A 26,118-nucleotide genomic window follows, 5' to 3' on the forward strand; every position below is an offset into this window, starting at 1 on the left:
GAATTTCTTGTAAGGGTGTTCGTGTGGTAGTGAACTCCTGCAGTTTTTGTCTGTTTGAGAAATATACTATTTGCCCTTAATTTTGGAAGGATAGCCTTGCGGGGTAGAGTACTCTTGGCTGGCAATCTTTATCTTTTTGTATTTTGAATATATCATCCCATTCTTTTCTGGCTTTTAGGGTTTGTGATGAAAAGTCTGATGTTAGTCTGATTGGGGCTCCCTTATTGGTGATTTGACACTTCTCTCTTGCAGCTTTTAAAATTCTCTCTTTGTCTTTGAGTTTCACCAATTTGACTATATAACATGTCTTTGAGAAGACCTTTTTGGGTTGAATACAGTTGGGGATCTTTGAGCTTCCTAAATCTGAGGATCTGTGTCTTTTCCTATACCTGGGAAGTTTTCTGCCACTATTTTGTTGAATCTGTTTTCAATGGAATCTACTTTTTCCTCCCCTTCTGGAATACCCATGACTCGGATATTTGAGCGCTTAAGGTTGTCTGATATCTCTCTTAGATTTTCTTCAATGTTTTAATTCTTTTTTCTTCTTTTTTTTGGGTCTGCCTATGTTATTTCAAACAGCCCATCTTCAAGGTCCAAAGTTATCTCTTCTGCTTCTGTAAGCCTGCTGGTTTAACTCTCTGTTGTGTTTTTTATTTTGTTGAATGAATTATTCAGCTTGGGAAGCTCTGCTGCATTCTTTGTCAGGGCATTGCTTTTCTTGTACATTTCTTCTTTCAGGTCCTGTATACTTTTCTTTGTTCTGTTGTGTTGTCTAGATGAGTATTGTTGTATCTCATTTAGTTTCCTTAGAATTATCATTCGAAATTCCTTGTCAGACATTTCAAGGGCTTCTTGTTCTGTAGGATCTAGAGCTTGAGAGTTATTACTATTTGGTGGTGTACTTTCTTCATTTTTCATATTTCTGGTATCTTTCCTTTGATGTTTAGTCATTGTGGGAAGGGATTTCATGGTCCACTGGTTTGACACTATTGTCTGCTTACGATCTTGCTGGGGCTGCCAGTCTCGCACGGCTGCCTCAGTGTCTGCTGGGTCTCCTGTTGGCGCCTCAGGTGCATGGTCGCCTCTGGTCCTGGGCTTCTCCAGAAGGTGCCTCTCTGGTTGGCACGCACTCGGCAGGTCTGGGAATGGGGTCCGGTGGCGGTGAGGCCTTCCTGGTAGGTCATGTGCTGGTGCCATGGGGCACGTGGTCTACACAGGACTTGGGCCTCTCTGGGGGGTGGGCGCCTCTCTGGTGGGCGCACACTCAGCCATGCTGGGGATGGGGTCTGGTGGCAGTGAGGACTGCCTGCTTGGTCCTTTATTTGATTTTTTAAAAAATACATATTCTTTCTATCCCCTGTTTTCCTTATTATATTTTCTGTGATGTATGAGCCATTATGTTTCTTTTTATTTTTTATTTCTGAAATAATTTTTTTATTTCAATTTTTTCCCCGAGCTATGTTATTCACATTTTCTTCAATTTAGCCATCTCATTTATGAGCATTTCTATTTCTGATTTTTACTCTTCTTTCATAGCTTCCATAGTAAGTTTTATTTTAGATTATTTTGTCATGCTAGGTGACAGTTTTCACCTGATCTGTGGTCATATTTTGCTGTTGTGCCTTCCTTTCTGGTGTGGTTTGTAGACTATTCTACTGATTCTTATGTTTCATATCTTTGTTTGAGATGCAATTGCAATTTTTTTTCTTTTAAAATTATATGGATTTTTCTATACTTTATGATGAGATTTATGTTTCAGTGGTGGGAGTAGGCAGATTATCTTTCCTAGATTTATAGCTTAAGAGTTTCTTCTGTATTATAAATTTAAAGTACAGATGCCTCTTGACTTATGATGGGGTTACTTTCTGATAAAGCCATCATAAGTTGAAAATATTGTAAGTTGAAAATGCATTTAATACACCTAACCTACTGAACATCATATCTTAGCCTAGCCTACTTTAAACATGCTGAGAACACTTCAATTAGCCTACAGTTGGGCAAAATCATCTAATCCAAAGCCTAATTTATAATAAAGTGTTGAATGTCTCATGTAATTTATTGACTACAGTATCCTGGGGTACTGGTTGTTTACCCTCATGATCACATGGCTGATTAGGAGCTGACTGCAGCTTGCTGCTGCTGCCCATCACCACAGAAAGAGTATTGTACTGCATGTTGCTAGGGAAAAGTTCAAAGCACCAAATTTGAAGTACAGTTTCTACCAAATGCATATTGCTTTTGCATTATTGTAAAGCTGAACAATTTTAATTTCAACCATCATAAGTTGGAGACCGTCTGTGTTATCACCTTCCTAGAGCTGAGTTTCTGGACTCTTTTCCCCATTATCTGAACCATATCTTTGCTCATAATATTCCTTGTATTCTTCTATAAGCAGGGCCTCTATCTTTCTGAAAGAAAGATTTTGTTAGACATTTCTAAGACCATGGAAGACTTAGGTTATCTTGCATTTAACTTCCTATGTACACTTACTGGGTCCCTATTTGGTGGGTCTTTTCTTTCTTTCATTCTTTTTTCTTTTTTTTTGCATATGCCTGGAAATTGGGGCATGTAGAGGAGCTATGTCACAGTTTTCTAGGTAACTGTGCAAATGTGCATATTGAGGCTTTCCTTTTGGAGTGGGCTTCACTATTTTTTGAGACTATGGGCAATTTCTGTGTCTCGGACTGCTAGAAGTCTTAGAACGTTTCTTTCTTTTCCCTCTACCAAACAGCTGATGATGATGTACAGGTCATTTGTGGGTTCTACTGTTGTATTTGGTTTGTATTTCTCCTCCTCCTCCCTCTACAGCATAATCTTTGGTTTGCAAGGACATCTTGTTGAAGATTCTAGATATGGACTTTTAAAAAGATATTCTAGTTGCCTTGTCTGATTTTAGAATTTGGTGATTTAAAATTTCCACTGTCATTATGACTTTGCCTTGCCTGTAAGTCTTTCCATTATAAAAGGGATTTATTTATGCTTTTAATTATTCACCCATAACTGATACTGTTGTTGTTTTACCCTGATCCTAATTTACCCTTTTACTGATTTGGTTCACTTTCCCGATCATCTGGCTGCTTTGAGTACTGCTGCAAATGGTTCACACCTACAAATTTCTCCAGAAAATTGCCTCAGAGTATTATAGCTATCTCATCCAGAGGTTCCTGGGGCCAATGACTGACAGGTATGAGGGTTTACAAACTCAAGTTTTTTGCCTCAAGGTGGGATAGACTCTGTGGTAAAATTTTCTCTCTAGAGCTTCTGTGGGGTCATGGTGAATTTAGACTTTGCTTGCAACCATATTTATGCTTATCTTCTACACCTTACCAATTCTTATCTCCTCACTTTCCCATAAGTTTTTTTCTGAGAGCATTTCTTAATTAAGTCTTCATTGCAAAATAATCCCCATTTTAGGCTTAACTTCTTTTGAACCCAAACAAGACAGTTGGTACCAGAAGTGAGGTGGTTCTAGGGAGCTGACTCTAAGAATGGGATTTTGGAGTTGGATTACCTACCCTCCACTGGCAGTGAGGACCCCATTACTGGTGACAGGAATATTGGTAATCTCTGACATGTTGTAGCAGTGAAATTACGAAGACTTTCACTTGTAGCGAACTGTGATGGTAAATAGATGGAATAGGTGTACTGGCTACTGCAGTGGCTCACATGTTTGACAGGTACAGGAGAAACGGTAGTTATGAGGATTGTGGAATTGGCTATTGCTAAGTACCATTAGTGCACTGAAAAGAGAAAATTACAGGCTCTGGTCACTTAATCATTAATTTAAAGTAAAGTGTGAATGTCAGAGGACCTGCTTGATAGTGAGCCTCATCTCCTGCAGCTGTTGTTGAAAGCTCAGGGCTTGGTTGTAAGAATTGCAGAACTGAAGAAGTTAGTGCTGTTGATCTGGCAAATGAATTTTCAGCATCTCAGAAAGGAGATCAAAAGCATTTCACATTTGCCTGGGATGGATAACTGTTTAAATTCTTGATTTTGCAATGTTATTTCTTCTCTGTCATAATATAGTCAAAGGGATGGGGATCATTTGGACATTCTGTAGAACATGATGTTGAACCTCCATAACAATTACATAAAGTTAATTAGACCTGTGAAAACTGGCAAGTATTTCAGATGCCCTGATAAAACACATGCATCTCAGAGGGTGGGAGATAAGTTCTGTTCAGGGGCCTGATGCATCAGTGAAGGATTTCTGGGTCCAGCTGTCAGTGGCATGCTGCCACATCCCTTCAGAATGAAACAGTTGCACCATGTGTCTTCTGTCACTGCAGAAGAGCCACCACATCTGTTGGTTTGGAGGTAGCACAATTTGCATTTGGGATTGCTGCTCTGACACATTTACTGGATGATTTAGAAGACTGCTAGTTTCAAAGGGAGTCTGGAGTAAGGAAGTTCTCCGTAAGGTCCAGGTTGCAGTACAAGCATCCCTGCTGCTTGTGCTATTTGAAGACCCCATGGTATTAGAAATATTTGTGCTACAAACAGCTGCTGTGTGGAGTCTCAGGCAAGCCTCACCAGGAGAGTTGTGGTGCAGAATCCTGGGCTTCTGGAGGAAGGCCATGTTATCTTCAGCAGAGAACTATTCACCATTCAAAAAGTAGCTCCTGGCATGCTATTGGTCTTTGATAAAGACTGAGAATCTGACCATAAATGACTGTGACCAAAGCCATCCATCATAAGTAGGTGCTATTAGTTTCACCAAATTGTAAAGTTGTTGGGCACATCGATACATCTGAGACTGAGATTCAGTAGGTTTGGAGGGCACAAATATGTTGCATAAATAGATTTCCATGTCATCCCATCCCCTATTGTATACATTAATGCCTGTCTCTTAGCTCACACCTATGGACTTATGAGGGGTCCCTAAAAGCATGTAATGAATGAGGAAAACATAAATAGACCATTAATTAGTTGTCTCAGAACATTGGTGCAAACCAAAACTGGATTGTTGCTACGCTACAGCTCAATTCAGAGTTGGCTCTTAAAGACAGTGGTTAGGGAAAATCCTCTGAGTGGGAGAGCTTCAGGTGTTACAACTGGTAATCCACTCTGCGTTGAGAAGGAAGTAGCCAAAGATAAAAATATACATGGACTCATGGGCTGTGGTGAATAGTTTGGCTGTTTTGTCAGATCCAGAAAGGAGCAAGATTGGAAGACTAGATCAAAGAAGAGGCATGTGAATGGACCTATGACAGTGGGTACAAATTGTAGGGATCTTGTGTTTCATGTTAATGCACACCAGAGAGCATCCACTGTGGAAGAGTCATGTAACAAGCAAGTGGATAGAGTGATATGTTCAATAGATGAAAGTCAGCCTCTGTCCTCGGTTGTCCCACTGCTTGCACAAATGGCTTTATGAATGAAATAGCTATAGTCAGAAGGCATTAGGCTATGCATGGGTCCAACATCATAGGCTCTCTCTAACAAGGCTGTGGTTCCTGCCACTTCTGAATGTCTAACCTTTTATCAATAGAGATTGACGCTAAGCCTCAGATATGGTACCATCTCTTGAGGAGATCAACCATGTATTTGTCAATATGTTGATACATCAGAACCTTTCTATCCTTGAAGGAGCAAGGATTTGTGCTTATTGTTCTTGATACATATTTCTGAGTATGGGTTTGCCTTTCCTGCCCAAAATAACTTGGCCAGTATCACTCTCTACAGTGTATTGGCCAGCACTACTATCCAGGGTTTCACCAGGGTCTGATTTATGGACATGAGATCAAATCAAGGACAGTAGAACATACTTTATAGCAAATAAAGTGTGGCAATGGGTACATAACCATGGGACCCACTGATCTATATCACATGTCACCATCCAGAAGCAGTCAGCCCAATAGGGTAGTGGATTGGCCTATTAAAGATGAAGTCAAGCTCCAGCTGGGTGGTGACAATTGCAAAGATGGGGCATTACACTTTAAAGTGATGCCTATGTGTCAAACAAATGACCATTGTCCAAGGACTACAAAGTTGTGGTAGAAATGCCCCTGCTTGTCATTACTTTCAGTGAACAACTTGGTGTATTTGATTCCGTTATGTACAACCTTATGATCTGAGGGTTTGGAGGTTCTATGGATCCCAGTGAGAGGATGCATCTACCAGGAAATACAGAAAACTTCTCACTAAACTTAAAGCTACAGCTGTCATATTGTCATTTCTGACTCCTTGTGACAGTAGAACAGTAAAGGAAAGAAAGAAGAAAAGAATAGAAAGAAAAAAAAAGGAGGGAAGGAAGGAAGAAAGGAATAAAGGAAAAGAAAAGGAATTGTCATATTGGCAGCATGATTGGTTTGCTGTGATCATCATGAGGAGGTAGGGTTGCTGCTGAATAGTGGGGCAGAAAGACAAGTGTTTGGCACTCAGGTGACCCACTGGGGTTTTTCTTAAAATTACCATGCCTAGTTTTAACTGTAAATAGGAAAATACAGCAAGTACAGCCTGATAAAAGCACAGAAACTAGGGTCTCTGGGATGAAGATCAGGGTCATCCCATCAGGCAAGCCACCCAGACTAGCAGAAGTGATGGCTGAGGTTGAGGAGACTCTAGAATAGACGGTAGAGGGCCGAGCCCGTGGCGCACTTGGTAGGGTGCTGCGCTGGCAGCGCGGCGACGCTCCCGCCGCGGGTTCGGATCCTATATAGGACTGACGAGTGCACTCACTGGCTGAGTGCCGGTCACGAAAAAGACAAAAAAAAAAAAAAAAAAAAAAAAAAAGATAGAATAGACGGTAGAGCCGGGAGATGGATGGTAGGTGTTAGTTGGGGCACTGGGGTCAATGGCTAGGGCAGGGCTGTGCCAGGTGCTGTCAGGATCTACTTTAGCTTCATTTCTCTCTGTATCCTGTTTCTCTCACTCCCTTGCAGTTTCTCCCAAGAGTGCTCACTCAGTAAAGCACTTGTAGAACTATCCTTGCTTTAGACTCTGCTTCTAGAGAACCCTCTCCAAGACATTATCCTAGTCCACAGTTTTTGTGAAACAGAAAAATGAATTATTTTTATATGCTTTAACTATTTTTTTCACTGATCCTCTAATTCTTGCTTTTCGAATGTTCTCTTTACTGTATAAAATCTCATCAGTCAGGTTCACTGACCTACAGATATTACAACCTATTGCCATCCATGCTCTAACTTGAAAATGGTAGCTATGGAGTCAAAGACTACCAAATTTTGTTCAAGATATGCATGTATTGAAACAACACACTCTCAAAGGAAGATATACAAATGGCCAACAGACACACAAAAAAGTGCTCAACATCACTCAACACTTGGGAAATGCAAATCAAAACCACACTGAGATATCATCTCACTTCAGTTAGAATAGCTAACATCCAAAAGTCTCAGAACGATAAGTGCTGGCGAGGTTGCAGAGAAAAAGGAACTCTCTTCCACTGTTGGTGGGGCTGCAAAATGGTGCAGCCTTTATGGAAAATGGTATGGAGGTTCCTCAAACAATTACAGATAGATCTACCATATGACCCAGCTATCCCACTGCTGGGAATATACCCAGAGGAATGGAAATCATCAAGTCGAAGGTATACCTGTACTCCCATGTTTATTGCAGCTGTATATACAATAGCCAAGATCCGGAACCGGCCCAAACGTCCATCATCAGATGAGTGGGTAAGGAAACTGTGGTATATCTACACAATGGAATACTACTCTGTTATGGAAGAGAATGAAATACTACCATTTGCAAAACAATGGATGGACTTAGAGAAAATTATATTAAGTGAAACAAGTCAGGTACAGAAGAGAAATATCACATGTTCTCACTTATTTGTGGGAGCTAAAAATAAATAAATAAATAAACACACAAACAAAGGGTTGGGGGAAGAAGACAGAATAACCACAACAATTCCTTGAACTATTTAAGCCAAGTGCACAGATACGATGTGGCGGGGGGGGGGGGGGGGGGGGGGGAGGGGGAGGAGAGGAATGGGTAAAGGGGCATGAAAATCAAGTACAATGTATTTTGAGAAGTAAAATAAAATAACTCACACTGTACCCCACAAATACATATAAATAAAAGTTTTTTTTAAAAAATAGATAACAGTCAATACATTTTAGGATGATTTTTAAGAAAACGATTAAATAATTTTTGTGTCTGACAGAGTAAGATTCACTGATGTAGAATACCTTATTGTTCCAGTGATGCCACCTAAAGAAGCATTACAGCATAGTACATGGTCTTATTTTATAAAAGTTTACAATTCAGTTACATGTAGATTTCTAATCTTATGTAAACCCTCAGATTGGGATTATTTTGGTGGAAAGAGTTAAGAATGGCGGAAAGAGTTAAGAATGGCTTATATCATAAATAAATGTGAATATCTTTGATATTTTGTTACAGATCTTAAATCACATGTAATCTGAGACATTTAATAAAGACATTTTAATAAAAAAGTTTGAGGAAGTTTTTGGAGGGATTAATTGATATAAAATTGTTGTTTTGCTTCTTATATTAAATTTATCTTCAGTCTCAGTTGTTCTGGATTCTCTAGGACCGGATATCCTATCTTATTCCAATAGATGAGAAACTGTATACTGTGCACCTTAAGCAAAGGTAATTTTTTATTCTTTAGTTTCGAATTTCACTTTATTTCTGTGAAACTCTTTACTTGTAATAAAAGTGGAGTATGTGAAATAATAAATATAGTTGTTAAAATTTTTAGTTATCTTGTATGAACAGATGCTGTCCTGTGACTTAATTAAATTTTTGGTCATGATGACTCAAGTAGTCTTTTGCAAATGGGTGTTACGAACAGAATAATAGAAATTTACCTCTTGAGGACTGATCTATATGATATTAAGTTGGGGACCAGCTGGATATATATAATCAGGGCAGGGTGTCACAACAAGAAATAAATCAATTAGGGTTTTATCAGAGAGATGGGGCCACCATGAGGGACATGGAATAAGAGATTTCATATAGAAATGACATCTTGCACTGTTCCATAATAGTACTGTGTGCCACCCTTCAGAGAACTGAAAAAAATAATACAAATAATTTTTCTGTAGGATTTAATTTCCTGATGTAAAGCCAGTTGAGAAAGGTTGGTTTGGAAGTAATTTGTGATACTAAAGAGGAAAGTTTCAGTTAAATTTTGGGAGTAGAACTCAACTACATGGTATCAGGGAGAAGTGGCTTATGAGAAACTGGAGGCAGTGAGTATAAATAACTTTTAAAAAAACATTGGGCAGAGAGAGAAAAAAGAGGAGGTTTAGATGAATATTTTTTAGGAAAAAAAAATGAAGTTTTCTGACTGAGGGGAAGTTTCTTGAAGAGAAATAAAGAAAGATGTAACGTATAAACAAGTGATTCATTGTGTAAGATGCCAAAGAATTCTCTCAAAGAAGAGGTGAACTTCCTCTTTTAGACAGAAAGGGAGAGTATGGTAGATGAGAACGCAACCCAAAGAACTTTTGAAGAGTATAAGAGGGAAGTGAGAACTCACATTGAACTTGGACATCTTATTAGGACCATAGTCAGTGTTAGTAAATATGAGGACTGGAGCTTGCGAGATGGGTAGGGCACGTGCATGATTATGGCAGCTGGACGGCCATTGGGAGCTACTGCAAATAACTCATATGAGAAATCATGAGAAGCAGAGCAATGATGGTGTGGAGTTAGGGAATTTTTTCCCAGGAGATTGAAGTAGCAGGAAAAGATTTGTATTAACAGATTGGATATAATGGTGACAGGGATTTGGTGGGGCACAGAGAGAAGGGGAACAGACCTGAGTTAGCGGAAATATGGGCTCACTGTTAGAGAAGCTGGACATGAAGTGCTTGTGGGACATTCCCCCCAAAATGTTCAATTGGCAGTAAATTTAGTTTCAACTATGGGAGAGAGGCTTGGGTTTCAACATCCTTTTATGATTAAAAACCCTCTCAACAAACTAGGTATAGAAAGAATGTACCTAAACAAAATAAAGGCCGTATGTGATAAACCCACAGCTGCCATCATACTCAATGGTGAAAAGTGGAAAGCTTTTCCTCTAAGATGAGGATCAAAATAATGATGCATACTGTCATCACTTTTATAGTACTGGAAGTCCTAACCGGGACAATTAGGCAAGAAAAAGAAAGAGACAGCCTCCAGATTGGTAAGGATGAAGTCAAATTGTCCCTGTCTGCAGACAACCTGATGTTATATATAGAAAACCCTAAGATTCCACTAAAAAACCGTTAGAACCAATAAATGAATTCAGTAGAGTTGCAGGATATAAAATTAACATACAAAAATCATAGTATATCTATGCACTAATAATGAACTATTCAAAAAAGCAATCAAGAAACAATATCTCATGTTCACAGACTGGAAGAATTAATGTTGTTAAAATGTTCATACTACCCAAAGTGACCTACAGATTCAGTGCAGTCCCTATCAAAATTCCAATGACATTTTTCAAATAAATAGAAAAACAATCATAAAATTTGTATGGAACCACAAAAAACCCCGAATAGCCAAAGCTATCAAGCAAAAAGAACAAAGCTGGAATCATCACACTGACTTCAAAACATACTATAAAGCTATAGTAATCAAAGCCATCTTTTTTATTTATTTATATATTTATTTATTTATTTATCTTTATTGATTGTACATATTCATGGGGCAAGAGCTGAGTACAGCACCTGCGACCAAGATGTGGTGAGCAAATCAATGCTATCACCACACCCACCACCTCAAATTGCGATTATTCTATGTATGGCCCACCCAACTTCTCTCCAGTGCCCCTCTCCCTTCCCACCCATGCCACCCTGTGTCTGTTCTCTCCCTCTAAAAGTTCAACACACCACTGTGGTCTCTCTTTCCTTCTCTCTTTCTGTCTTAGCTCCCACTTTTGAGTTAGGACGCGTGGTATTCTTCCCTCTGTGCCAGGCAAAGCTGTCTTAAAATAGGTAGTAAATGAACAAGATAAATCTATAGAGGTGGGGGTGAATGTTAAAGGTGAGAAAGAAAAACACCCTGAGAGTGAATGCCACAAAAACACTTAAGGGATGAAGGAAGGATCCAGAAAAAGGGACTTATAAAAGTATACAGAAAAACATGAGGGAAACCAGGAGGAAGTGGTTATCATTGAACCCGAAGAAGAGAGGATTTAAAGAAGGGGAATGTGGTCAGCAGTGTGAAGTGCTTCAGTGCAGTTTTATTTGACTACAAACTCCTTTTTGGATTTGAAAACCAGAGGGTCGTTAGTAACCTTTGAGAGATGAGTTTTGGTGGAGGCCTCCCAACAGAAGCCAGTCTGGGTGGTCAAGTTACATGGGGCTGAAGAGTGAGCATGGGGTGAGGAAGCATAACTAAAGCGGCATGACAAGGACAGGGAATGGCAGACTCAAAGCTTCAGCACACATGCCAAGATAAGCATGACTTTCAGACAATACTCTTCTACCTCCTTATAAAAGTAAAATACATGCACAATAGAAAACTTAGGAAAAGTGAAAGAACAGAAGAGTCTCATAATTCTACATTCAGTTTATATCTTTGAGAATTTTAAAATGATTTTTCCTCTTCTTTCAGCTTATTTTATTTAAAGGAGTCCACTGAGTTAGGAAAATTATTTTATTTGAGTAAATGTGCATTGCCTTGAATAAAAATTAAATATATGTCAAAAGAAAATACTACCTTTAATGCCTTTATGTCAGGGGTTGATAAACTTTTTTTCCTAAAGATCCAGACAGTAAATAGACTTTGAGGGCCATATGTTCCTGTCAAAACTACTTAATTCTGCTATTGGAGCGTGAAAACAGCTGTGACAATATGTAAGTGAATGGGTGTGGCTGTATTTCAATAAAACTTTATTCACAAAAGCAGAGAGTTGGTCAGATTTGGCCTGGGGATGTGTTTACTATCTGCTGCTTTATATGTTTCAAAAAGAACATTTTAATAATTCTCTGACTTTTTTATATGCAGATATTTCTTAGCAGACAATTTTATGGTTTATTCGTATAATCAAGGATCTGTGAATGCTCATTCTTCAAATATTGAGGTAAGATTTAAGTTCTGTTATATGGATTTTTTAAAAACCTTGTTTTACGTTGAGTAAATGCTTTCTTAACACAGAAGGCTTGCAGGATTCAGAGGGGATATATTTAAGGGATTTATTGATTATTTATGTTTTGTTGAATGAGCTAATATAAACTAAAGAATAAGAAAAGCAGACACAAACGTAATTGGGCACAAATCAAAGATCAAAAGCCCCTCTTTTTTTATAACTCATTCCATTCATCAGTAAATCCTATTGACCCTATTCTTCAATTTGTATATTCCAAAGCCACCCTCTTCCCCTATTTGCTTCTGCTGACCACACCCATTTCCAAGTAAACATCATATCTGGTTTGGATTATTGCCGTAGCTTCCTAAATAATCTCCCTGCTTCCAAACCTTGCCCATCCCCTCAGTTAATTCTCAACATGGTAACCAGATTAATCCTTTTAAAACCCAGTCAGATTATGTCCCTTCTCTGCTCAGAACCCCCATGGGATGGCCTTCCATTGCTCACAAAGTGAAAACCATAGTCTTTTCAGTATCTTACATACTTCACACAGTCTGGTTCCCTTTTATGACTCTCACCACATTTCCTGATATTATCTACCTTGCTTACTTTGTTCCAGCCACACTGGTCTCCTTGCTGTTCTTCAAACATACTAGCTATGTCTCCTTTCAAACATTTTGTATTTTCTTTTTTCTGGGGTCCAAATACTTGATCTTTATCAATATACCCACATGTCTTCCTTCCTCATTTTCTTCAGCTCTTTGCTCAAAATCACCCTGTTAGTATTCTTTGACCAACACTTATTTTAGACTGCACTTTTACCATTAGAACTCTCTATATTTCCTTTACCTATTTTACTTTTATCCATTGTAGTTATCGATATAGGTGTGCCAAATGTTTTATCCATTTACTTTATTTTCTGTCTCCCCAGGGCAATATAATTTTCATGGGGGCAGGGCTTTTGGTCTGTTTTATTCACTGATACAACACCAGTACCTAGAAGAGTGCCTGGCACATAGTTAACACACAATAAAAATTTGTTGAAATATTGAATTGGCATGCTGAATCTCCCCAATCCCCTTGGTCCTGGGCTGCTGCTGGATGACACTGAGGGAGCTTCCCATCCTGGTGGAGAAGGTTCAGGGAGTATGCTGGTACCTCCTGGGTATGCATTGCTCCCCCCACCCATGGTGATCTTGCCTAAATCCATGCCCAACCTCCCCTGGGAGCTCAGAGTCTGGCCCAACCCAGCAGGCCTGCTGACCCCAGTGGAGAGTGTGCAGGGGATGCACCAGTCTTTAAGATCCACGCCTACCTTCCCCTATGAACTCAGAGTCCCACCCAACCCAGCAGGCCCACCCACCCCAATGGAGAGTGTGTGAGGAGTGTGTGGCCACTTGGATCCATGCCCACCTACCCCCGGTAGCTCATAACTCTGCCCAACCCAGCAGAGAATGTACAGGGAGTGTGCTGGCCACCTGGATTCAAGCCCACTGTCCCCTAGGAGCTCAGAATCTTCCCCAACTCAACAAGCCCACCAGAGTATCGCACCCTGGTAGAGATAGTGTGGGGAGAAAGCTGGACTCATCTAGAAACAAACCTATAATGCCCAACCCAACTATCAACCCAATTTTTACACTTCTACAGGTAAGAGTTTCTCCCTCCAAAAACTACTCCAAAAATTAAAAGAGGCAACTAATGCCAGTAGATACACAAAGATCAATACAGAGGTATGAGAAGCATGAAAAAACAGGGAGCATGACAACTCCAAAATAAGACAGTAATTCTCCAATACTAGACCCCAAATGACAGGAAACCAGTGAAATGGCTGAAGAGGAATTCCAAATGGTGATCTTAGGCAAACTCAACATGATGCAAAGAAAAATATATGGAAATCACAATGTAGTAAAAAAAAAAAAAAAAAAAACAATCCAGTTATGAATGAGAAATTCAACAAAGAGACAGAAATCATAAAAAAGAACCAAGCAGAAATCCTGGAACTGAAGAATTCATTTAATGAAATAAAAATACAACTGAGAACTTAAGCAGTAGGCTACAGCAAGCAGAAGAATGAATTTCTGAGCTTTCAGATGGGTTTTTTGAATTAACTCAGTGGGATCCCCACCTTCTAAGAAAAAGAAATCTAAAAATGAAGAAAGCCGATGAGATTTATTAGATATCCTTATCCATACAAATACCCATATTACGGGTGTACTGGAAGGGGAAGAGGAAGGAAAAGGCATTGAAAGCCTATTTAATGAAATAATAGCTGAAAACTTTCCAAGTATAGGGATAGATATGGTTTTCCAGATCCAGGAAGCTCAAAGATCCCCAAAGGGATTCAACCCAAAAAGGTCCTCCCCAAGACATATTATAGTCAGACTGTCAAAAGTCAAAGAAAAGAATTCTAAGAACAGCAAGAGAAAAGTGTCAAGTCACCTATAAGGGACTCTCCATCAGATTAACAGCAGACTTCTCAACATAAATCTTATAGGCCAGAAGAGAGTGGGAAACTATATTCAAAGTGCTAAAAGAAAAACATTTCCAGCCAAGAATACTATACTCAGCAAAGCTATCCTTCAGAAATGAGTGAGAAATAGGATCTTTCCTAGACAAACAAAAACTGCAGAAATTCACCACATAAGACTGGTGCTACAAGAAATCCTCAAGGGAGTCCTACATCTGGAATTACAAAAGTGGAAACTATCATCAGGAATACATGAGAAAGAATAAAAACCACTAGTAGAGCAAATATGCAAATGAGAAAGAAAAAGAAACCGAATCCTAACACTACAATAAAATGAACAGCAAGGCAACAATAAAAGGGAAAAGAAGCAAAAGAAATTTAAAACAACCATAAAAAATTAATAAAATGGCAAAAGTAAGGCAATATCTCATGCTAACAACCCCGAGTGCAAATGGACTAAATTCCCCACTTAAAAGATACTGACTGGCTGAATGGATTAAAAAACTAGACCCACCTATGTGTTGCCTAAAAGAAGCTCACTTCACCAGTAAAGACACACATAGACTAATAGTGAGGGGATGGAAAAAGATATTCCATGCAAATGGAAACCAAAGCCAAGCAGGAGTGCCATACTTATATCAGATAAATGGACTTTAAACCAAGAACTATAAAAAGAGACAAACACATTATATAATGATAAAAGGATCAATGCAGAAAGAAGATATAGCAATCATAAATATATATGCACCCAACAATGGAGCACCCAGATATATAAAGAAACTGTTATTGGGTCTAAATGGGAAGATAGACCCTCCCCATGCAATAATAGTTGGGGACTTCGACATGCCTCTCTCAGCATTGGACAGATCATCTAGACAAAATATTAGCAGCAGAATATTGGATTTAAGTAGTGCTTTAGACCAAATGGACTTAACAGACATAGAAAATTTTATCCAAGAACTGCAGAATATATATTCTTTTAATCAGCACCCAGATCATTCTCCAGGATAGGCCACATGTTAGGCTACAAATCAAGCCTCAACAAATTTAAAGATTGAAATTATATCAAGCATTTTTTCAGACCACAATGGAATAAAACTAGGAATGAACAACAAATAAAACTTTGGAAGCTATACAAATACACAGAAGTTAAACAACATGCTCCTGAATGAGCAATGGGTCAAAGAAGAAATAAAGCAGAATATCCAAAAATTTCTTGAAACAAATGAAAATACAAGCACAACAGACCAACGGGATACTGCAGAAGCAGTACTAAGAGGGAATATTATTGCAAAAAGGTCAAAAGATTCCATATAAACAACATAATATTATACCTCAAGGAAAGAAAAGCAAGGAAAATTCAACCCCAAACTTAGTAGACAGAAAGAAATAATAAAGATGAGAGGAGAACTAAATGAAATAGAGACCAAAAGAGATACAAAAGATCAATGATACAAAAAGTTTTTTTTTTTTTTTTTTTTTTGAGAAGATAAACAAAGTTGACAAACCATTACCTACCTGGACTAACCAAGAAAAGAAGAGAGGAGACCCAAATATAAAAAATCAGAATGAAAAAGCAGACATTACAACTGATTCCACAGAAATACAACGAATCATTACAGACTGTTATGAACAACTATATGCCAAATAATTTGAAAATATAGAGGAAATAGATAAATTTCTGGGCACATGCAACCTGCCAAAACTGAACCAAGAAGAAATAGAAAACCTAAACAGCCCAATAACAAGCAATGAGATTGAAATGGAAATCAGCAATCTCCCAACAAATAAAAGCACTTGACAGGATGGTTTCACTGCTGAAATATACCAAACTTTTAAAGAAGATTTAGTACCAATTTTCAAACTATTCCAAAACATTGAAGCAGAGGGTATTCCAAACTCATTCTATGAGAGCACCCCAATACCAAAATGAGACAAAGACAACTAGAAAAAGAAAATAAAAAACAAGCCAATATCACTGATGAACTTAGATACAAATATTTTCAACAAAGTACTAGCAGACAGTATCCAACAGCACATCAAAAAAATTATTCAACATGATCAAGTGGAATTCATACCAGGAAGGCACAGATGGTTCAACATATGCAAGTCAATAAATGTGATACGCCACACCAACAAAATAAAAAACAAAAACCATGTGATCATCTCAATAGAAAAGCCTTTGATAAAATTTAGCATTCCTTAATGATAAAGACTCTCAACAAATTAGGGTTCAAAAAAAGGATTTCAACACAATAAAGGCCATAAATGACAAACCCACAGCTAACATCATCCTAAATGAGGAAAACTTTTCCTCTAAGAACAGGAACAAGTAAGGATGACCACTCTCACCACTCCTATTTAGCACAGTAATGGAAGTTCTAGCCAGAACAATTAGGCAACAGAAAGAAATAAAGGCCATCGAAATTGTAAACAATGAAGTCAGATTGTCCGTTTGGAGATGACTTGGTCTTACACATAGAAAAACCTAAAGACTCCACCAAAAAACTCTTAGAATTGATAAACAAATTCAGTAACTTTGCAGGATACAAAATCAATAGACAAAAAATTATTAGCATTTCTATACATCAAAAACGAACTAGAAGAAAAGAAAAAGTCAAGAAAGCAATCCCATTTACACAGCTACCAATAAATAAATAAATAAATAAATAAATAAAATAGGAATAAATTAACCAAGAAGGTAAAAGATCGCTACAATGAAAACTGCAAAATGCTGATGAAAGAAATTAAAGAAGACACTAAAAATGGGACAGTCCGTGCTCATGGATTGGTAGAATTCATGTTGTGAAAATGATCATACCATCAAAAGTGATCTACAGATTCAATACCATCCCTATCAAAATAACAATGACATTCTTCATGGAAATAGAAAAAAAAAATCCTAGCATTCATGTGGAACAACAAAAGACCCCAAATAGCCAAAGGAATCCTAAGCAAAAAGAATAAAGTGGAGGCATTACACTACCTGCCTTGAAAATATGCTATGAAGCTATAGTAACTAAAACAGCATGGTACTGGCATAAAAACAGACACATAGAACAATGGAACAGAATAGAAAACCCAGAAATAAATCCACATACTTACAGTCAAGTAATCTTTGACTAAATGCACCAAAAACATACATTGGGGAAAGGACAGCCTTTTCAATAAATGGTGCTGAGAAAAATGGGATATCTACATATAGAAGAATGAAACTAGACACCTATCACCATATACAAAAATCAACTCAAAATAGATTAAAGACTTAAATGTAAGACCTGAAACTATAAAACATCTAGAGGAAAAGACAGGGGAAACACTCCAGGACTTAGGACTGGGCAAATATTTCAAGAATAGGACCTCAAAAATCACAGGTGACAAAAGGGAAAATAAACCAATGTATTTTATCGAACTAAAATTGTTCTGCACAGTAAAGGAAACAATCAACAGAGCAAAAGGACAACCTACAGAATGGAAGAAAATATTTACATACTACCTGTCTGATAAGGGATTAATATCTAGAATATACAAAGACCTCAAACAAGTTATAGTAAAACAAAACAAACAAAAAATAACACTTTTAAAAAATAGGCAAGAGAACTGAACAGACATTTCTTAAAAGAAGAGGTACAGATGGCCAACAGTCGTAAAAAAAATGCTCAACATCATTAATCCTTGGACAAATGCAAATTAAAACCATAATGAGACATCATCTCACCCAGTTAGACTGACTATATCAAAAAGACAGAAAATAACAAATGGCTGGTAGAGTGGGAAGAAAGAGGAACCCGTATACCTTGTTGGTGGGACTGTAAATTAGCACAGCCATTATGGAAGACAGAGTGGAGGTTCCTCAAACAACTACAGAGAGAACTACCATACGATCCAGCAGTCCCACTACTATGTATGTACCCAGAGGAATGCAAATCATGTCAAAGGGACACCTGCACTCCCATGTTTATCTCAGCTCTGTTCACAGTAGCCAAGATATAGAACCAACTTAAGTGTCCATCCACAGATTATTGGATAAAAGAAATGTAGTTCATATACACAATGGAATACTACTGAGTCATTATAAAGAATGAAATTCTGTCATTCGTAGTAACATGGATGAGCTTGGAGAAAATTATGTTAAGTGAAGTAAGCCAGGCACAGACAGAGAAATGCCATATATTCTCATTTTTATGTGGGAGCCAAAAAAGAGAACAAAATAAACAAAGCAAGAAGCATAATAAATTGAAGTGTTGAGAGAGAGAAACACTGTTGTTAATAGGGGTGGAAAGAGGAGAGAGATTGGGTATAGTGAGAGTCTGGTTAATGAACACAACCTACAGTAAGATAGGAAAAATGAGTCTTATTCGTGTGCAGCTGACCCAGAAAGATGTAATCAATAATGACTTAACACATGCAACAAAGGACTGGGAGAGAGGAGACCGTATATGCACATCACAAAGAAATGTTTAAGTTTAGAATGATGAATAGGCTAATCACGCTGAATAGATCAGTGCACACTTTATAAATGTACTGAAATGTAATGCTGTACTCTATAAATATGTACAATAAATATGTTTCAATAAAAAAATTTAAAAAGAAATATTAAACTGTACATCATGTTGCTTTACTTAAGTTGGACAGGACCATGACTTTCCTTTCTTGCTCCTCCTTCCTCCTTTTCTATGATAAAGCAGAGTGTTAAAAAAAAACCCTTACATTTATTCATGCCAAAATTTATAGTCATTGAATCTTGGAACTTTTATAATTTTCCTTTTCTTTCTGACAATGTTTGTTGCTGTCTATATCTCTAACTTGATTGTACTTTGGTCAGAGACCAGCATCTGTATGATTGCAATTGTTTGAAATTTGTTGAGTCCTGCCTTATGGCCCATAATATGGTTTTGTTTTTGTAAGCGTTCTACGTGTGTTTAGAAAGAGAATTCTGCAGTTTTTAGTTATGGTGTTCTACACATATTCCTTAGGTTGTTTACTAACCATGCTGTTCAGACCTTCTGTAGATTTTGAATCCTTTATCAGTTACTGAGTGAAATTATGTTTGAAATTTTTTACTAGCACTGTAGATTTTTTATTTTTACTATTCTTTTAATTTTGGCTTTGTATGTTTTCAAGCTATGCTTTTAAGTTAAAGTAAATTTGGAATATTCATATCTTGATGGAGAATTGAAAATCTTCCACTGTGATTCATCCGTCTTTATCTTCAGTAATGCTTCTTGCCTTAGCGCCTGCATTTCCCGAAGTGTAGTGCAGCTTCAGAAGCATCACTCTGGTGGGTGTTGGTGTTGGCACGGGGCACCCAGCTCTTCAGTCCTCCTGTGTCACCGCACAAGACAACTTCAGAAAGTTCATGGAAAATTCACGTTATCTCTTAATTCAATTTTTTTGCACAAACTTTTGGAAATACCCTTATATTTTTATATGTCTCTTTTTGGCAGCATATTAGATTTTAAGAGAAATCCGGACTCAGAGTCTCTGTCTTTTAATTGATGAGCTAAGTTTATATACTGGGAAGTAATTTTACCTAAAATATAATATTACATTTGGAAGCAGGGTGTAAAATACTAATCCCAAGTCTTAAGCTAAAAAGAGTAATTAATATAGCAAAAGTGACAGATAGGGAGAGACTTTTTTCTGAATGTCATTTTTACGTATACTTATATAAACCATGTAGCCTGTGAAAAATATTCAGAAGGTTCTATCGAATATAGAAATAGGAAACCATTAGAAAGTTTTGTCAATTTCTAAGTAACCACTTTACTTTTTTCTTTCCTAGACTCAATGCTACTACCAAGGATATATCGAAGGATATCCCAATTCTTTTGTCACACTCAGCACGTGCTCTGGACTGAGGTGGTTTTCTGTCATTGACTATTGAACACTATAATCATGATGTTTTTCTGCAGTGGTTTTTTAGTATAATGCCCCCCAAACTGCGGAGGTATCCTGAGACCAAAGAGCGCAGCAGACAACTTCAGGTGTTTTACAAGGAGTGATTGTTAGTATTTACGGTGGTTACTTACAGAGACTGGGCAGAATATGTACTCACCTGAGTGCTGCGTGGCTGCTTCCTCTGCAACCCTGGGCGAGGGGGGCTGGGAAGACGAATTGAAGCTTATAAGGGACTTGGGCACAAAAGCGGAGCTATCCCAATGGGAGAAAGCCACGGAAGTCGAAGATTCCCAGGTGCCTTGCAGCCTCCCTTTGCTTATCCTTGGGGTGGTTGGTGTCATTCCTCTTGTCTCAGACAAGCATAGGATTCTATTACTTTCCCTTCCTCAGTTGTTAAGTAACCTGTGCAGGGGAAAGATTGGAGCTATTGAAGCCAGAGCTCTGAAGGCCATGAGGATGCAGTGAGTTCTGACCAGCATTCCTGCAGAGGAGCTAAGATTGGGATTACCCTTTCCAGCAAATGCAGCATTAATTATTCCCATCATATATCCTAGCGTTTGTAGGTATAAACATAAATAAAGATAAAAAGACGTGCTTTTTATAAGGGAAATCGTAATCGGAGTGGGAAGGGAAGTTATATACATAAGCAATTATTAATCTCTGTTCATATTTTTTCTGGTATCACTATCTTGAACTCTGCAAGAATTATTGGGTTTCTTCCTTAGTGCTTAGAGAGTTTTCATTCTTTCAGGAAATTCTCTTTTATTTTGTAGGTAGGATCCTTGTTTTCACAAATATTCATCAGCGCTTCTTACATGGAACACTGAGATTTGAACCTATATTTAGGGAAGAATAGTTACACAAATTGTTTGCTTTTTAAAATTTTGCTTTTAATTTCTTATTCAGACTATGTACCTAAACAAAATTAATAAATGCTATTTCATAGTTACTGCTATATTTTATTTTATACATAAAATTGTTCATTTTATAAATTTTTGTTATGCAAGCGTGTAATTGTTTTTTAAAAGCATTGCAAACCAGGGAGAAATTCATTAAGATTTCTATTTACCATTGCTTTAATTAAGTCGCTGACTTGACGAGCAGGCGCTCTTGATCACTGTAATGCTGTGTACTTGTGTACCTAGCAATTGATTAGCTAATTTCTGCTGCTTTTATAACTATAAAAAATAAAATAGGAAGCTGGTTTTGTGGATTAGGGAAATATTTTGTCTCTTCGGAATCATCTTTAAGACAGAGAGTTTGGATCAAAACACTGACTTCAAAATGTTATATACTTTTGTTATCTTTTTCTTTTGGATTTTGTCAGAATTTCATAATATAGATTTGATTCAAAGCACTTAAAATTTTATTCTTACTTTTACAGAGGAATACTGCAATTTGAAAATGTTTCTTATGGAATCGAGCCTCTGGAATCTGCAGTTGAATTTCAGCATATTCTTTATAAATTAGGGAATGAAAACAATGAATTTGCAATTTTTAACAAAAATATCAGTAACATAGAAAAACACCCAATGGACTTTAACATTTATATAAGTGAAAAAGTGAGTTGTGTGTTTTGTTACTACTTTCAAAGCATTATTGCTTCAATTTAATTTATTTTTGACAATAAAATTATTAGGCTATTTACCGCTGTAACAAATATCCTGTCTTTGTGAACATTCTCGTTTTTCTTAACCCTAAAATTTCCTGGAAAGTGTACGTCACCCTTTCCTTCTCCCAACAATCTCTCATTTTACTCTTTCCGGTCCACGTTATTTTAGTTCTTATGTTGTTTGTTGCATTCTTATCACTCTCTATAAATTACCTAGTGTATATTCAATATAAACTTAAAAACTCAGTTCCTGCTTTTGTCTCTGTATTTGGGGAAGTTATTCGATAAAGCCAATATTTATAAAGGGGTTGGATTCGTGACCAAGGAGTCCGCAAGGATTAAATTATCAATGTAATTAAAATGCCATAAGCAGTGTTGCTGGGCATGGCCGTGTAGACCGTGCACTGCACAGACCGTGTAGCTGCGTGTTTGGTCCACACAGAAGCAGCTGTGAAAGAAAAACTGTAGCCAAGTGACACTGGGGTAAATGTGCGTAGTTTATGCAAGAGTGTGGGCAGTGTTGGTTCTTCCCGTCCTCTGTCAGTTAAGAAAACACCAAAACCTCAGGGTTTGGCTGAGCATATGACAAAAGGCTGCATTTCTCAATTTCCTTCCACCTAGGTAGGGCCACGTAACAAAATTATGGCTGATGACGTGTGAGCAGGCATAATCTGTCACCTCTGGACTGAATTCTAAGGGAGCAATCTTGTCTTCTTCGCCTTTTCTCTTTCCTGCTGGCTGGTGCGTGGACATACTGGGACATTACGGTCCACAAGGACGAGGCTGATGCCATAGGGGCAGTAGAGTAAACGGGCAGGATGAGCCTTGCTGCTGGAGAGTCACAGAGCGGAGCCGCCTGCCTCTTCACACTTTTGTGTCTGAGAGAAATGGACTCCGATCTTGTTTAATCCACGGCTATTTTCTGTCTTTGTGACAGCCATCAACCCTATATCCTAAATAATAAGAGCCAAATGGCCTATGAAATGTGCATGCAGCACCAAAGTATTCAATGCTATCACATATATGTGTATAATTTAAAATAAATATTTAACTAAATGATGAACATTTTGTTTACCTTCTAAGAATTTAAGAGCACAATTTACAATGGTTTAAATGACCCAGCACCGTGGACAATGTTGGCGCTCTGCTCAGAGTCCCTCAGTTTCCTTTCTACCATGTATTTTTGTTGGGGTGAGGGCAGGGGGGTAGGACACCCTGTCTTTGCTTTTGCTTTTCACATCTAGCCCTTGTGACTCTCTTTTGAGAGGACTGCCCTTCAGCCACTGAAACTGCCTTGTCCAGATGGCAGGAAAACCATAAGTTCTGGAGGTTTAAATTTCCCTAGGGTTGTCCTTAACTAGTACCTCCGTGGTGTGGGACACGTAGAAATCAGTTCATCACCGCAGGTCAGGACAACTGAGGCATAACTTACACCCCAGAGAGCACACGCGTGTGTGGCTTCCTCCTGTTTCTAATCCTGCTTCTCCTTCTCCTGAACCGCTCTCTTCTGGGAGCAGCACGTCCTTAATAAATTTACAAATGAATTCTGTCTGAGGTCTCTCTTTGGGGATCACGCAGTTTAAAGGTTTTCACATATTTATGTGATAATAAAGTGATGATTTAAGAGTTGAGCAGCATTCATCTGCCAAATTGCATTTGTATTGTTTAGAAAGAGGCATGGTCTAGGAAGGGAGTCGGGAAACTCCAGCTCCCTAGGGAAATCACTTTGTTTGCACAAGTGTTGGAGGGAAAAAATGGCAGACGGAAAGACAAGTAGCTCCTCGGTTTGCTTAGTTATGCTTGTCATTGTAATTTATGGTAATCTGTGCCAAAAATCGGAGTAGCCTGGATGGATGCATGCAGCAAAGTATCAATAATGGTAGTAACTGAGGCAGTACAAACTCTATCTTATGTGGCAACAGCATTAATTTTAGTGAAGCCGAACAGAAGTGAGGCTTCCTGAAAAGGGAGACTCAAGATACAGTCACCTGTATCAAGAGAAGGGTCAGAGGATAGATCTTTCTTAGAGTGGTGGGGTTTGCCTTGACGTGCGGAAGCAAGGTAACAGGATGCATCTAGAGAGCACTGTGCCAGTAGACCCAGGAAATGAGGTGGCCGAGCCCTAGAGAACGACAGCTGTGGAAGGGAGCGGTTTTGTTGCAAGGTAGCAGGTTCTTTATTAATGAAGAGTATGTCCAGTCTTTTAGGTTGAGATGTAAGAAGATTCTAAGCCAAAAAAGGAATGAAAGAATAACCCTTTTATTTACTAGACTGAAGACAGCAGAAGTCCTGAAAAGAACTCTTAATTTTTCAAAATTAAGTAAATTTAATAAATGAGGAATATAGCCCTCAAACTGCGAGGAGTAGTATACTTTTGAAAAATATTCAGTGCAGTAAACAAATTTTAGATATCTCTGATTTTTGTGTTCAATAAAGTTTAAGAAAGAGGGATACTAAGAAATGAAAAATGAAAGATCTAAGACTTGTATCTTGAATTTAAAAAGGAATGAAGAAGCCTGTAGAAATTATAAGGAAGCTAGATGATCTAAGCAAAGTGTTACGAGGCTAAAATAGCAAATTAATTGCTTTTTCTGCTAGGATTCTTTCTTTTTTCTGTTGTTAAAATGCCTCATAGTTGGCTGCCTGCAACCTTTGGACATCAGGCCAATGCAAATCATCCGTGGAACTTTTGCTAAAACTTGGGAAAGTCTCTCTATTTCCTCTGTGATTGCTAAGTATACGAACCACTGAATGGCTTCACTGCTGAATTCTACCAAACTTTTAAAGAAGAATTAATACCAATTCCTTTTAGACTATTCCAGAAAATCACAGCAGTGGCCGTTCTCTTACACTCATTCTATGAGGCCAGCATCATCCCGATACGGAAATCCGATTTTGTTCGTCTGGGAAAGATGCTGAAGGATAGCCTTGCTGGCTTTAGCATTCTTGGCTGGAAGGTTTTTTTGTTTGTTTTGTTTTTGTTTTCTAGTACTTTGAATATATCATCTCATTCTTTCCTGGCCCATAAGGTTTCTGCTGAGAAATTAGTTGTTAGGTCGATGAGGATTCTCTTTTGGGGATTTGATGCTATTCTCTTATTTTTAGACTTCTCTGTCTTTGACTTTTGACAGAGTCACATTTTGACTACAGTGTGAGAGGACCTGTTTGGGATGAATCTGTTTGGAGATCTTTGAGCCTTTTGGATCTGGAAATCCAAACCTCTCTTAATACTTCCATCAAATAGGTTTTTGATGTCTTTTGTTCCCTCCTTCCCTTTCAGAACATCTACAATTGGGATGTTTGTATGCTTAAAACTTTTCCATAGGCTTTATTTATTATTTTTAATTATTCTTCTTTGTTTTTTTGTTTTTATTTATTTATTTATTTTTGGACCAGTAAGGGGATTGCAACCCTTGGCACGGTGTGGTCTGCACCACGCTCAGCCAGTGAGTGCACCGGCCATCCCTGTATAGGATCCGAACCCACGGCCTTGGCGCTACCAGCGCCGCACTCTCCCGAGTGAGCCACGGGGCCAGCCCTTATTTTTGTTTTTGTTTTTTGGTTTTTGCCTGGGTTATTTCAAACAGCCTGTCTTTGTGTTCAGAAATTCTTGGTGTATTTTTAATTTCATTGAATAAATTCTTCATTTCCAAAAGTTTTGCTTAGTTCTTTTTTACAATATCTGTCTCTTTGCTGAAATCTTCCTTCAGATTCTAGATTGATTTTCTCCTTTCATTTTGTTGCCTACCTGAATTTTCCTGCATATTATTGAGTTTCCTTAAGATTACTGTTTGCAATTCCTTTTCAGGCATTACATAATTTTCTTGTTGTTTGGTCTGGTACTATAGAATTATTGTGTTCCTTTGGGGGTGTCATATTTTCTTGCTTGTTCATATTTCTAATTTCCCTACATGGATGTCTGGGCATCTGGTGGAGCAGTTACTTCTCCTAGTGCTCTGGAGTACTCCCTCTTGTAGGTGTGCTCCATAGTGACAGTTGGGTAGCGTGTTTTAAGTTTGGTTCTGGATAGAGGCAGTAGTGTAATCTGCGTGATTACTTCAATTGTATTTAACATCGGAGTTGTGTGTGAGTGCCTTCATGGCCTAGGCACAAGGGTGC

The 26,118-nt window shown here is 38.1% G+C and overlaps 1 protein-coding gene across 1 annotated transcript in view; it reads left to right on the forward strand.

Annotated features, from left to right (window-relative positions):
• The window catches only part of ADAM32 (ADAM metallopeptidase domain 32), a 208,284-nt gene that overhangs the window by 51,438 nt on the left and 130,728 nt on the right, over nucleotides 1–26,118 (forward strand). The window contains exons 3-6 of the mRNA XM_063076729.1: nucleotides 8,522–8,583; nucleotides 11,938–12,013; nucleotides 20,272–20,348; nucleotides 21,772–21,949. Of these exons, the coding sequence (XP_062932799.1) occupies nucleotides 8,522–8,583; nucleotides 11,938–12,013; nucleotides 20,272–20,348; nucleotides 21,772–21,949 (393 nt within the window). The remainder of the gene's footprint in view (nucleotides 1–8,521; nucleotides 8,584–11,937; nucleotides 12,014–20,271; nucleotides 20,349–21,771; nucleotides 21,950–26,118) is intronic.

This window comes from Cynocephalus volans, chromosome 13, assembly GCF_027409185.1.
Source record: "Cynocephalus volans isolate mCynVol1 chromosome 13, mCynVol1.pri, whole genome shotgun sequence".
In the NCBI taxonomy this organism is placed as follows: Eukaryota; Metazoa; Chordata; class Mammalia; order Dermoptera; family Cynocephalidae; genus Cynocephalus; species Cynocephalus volans.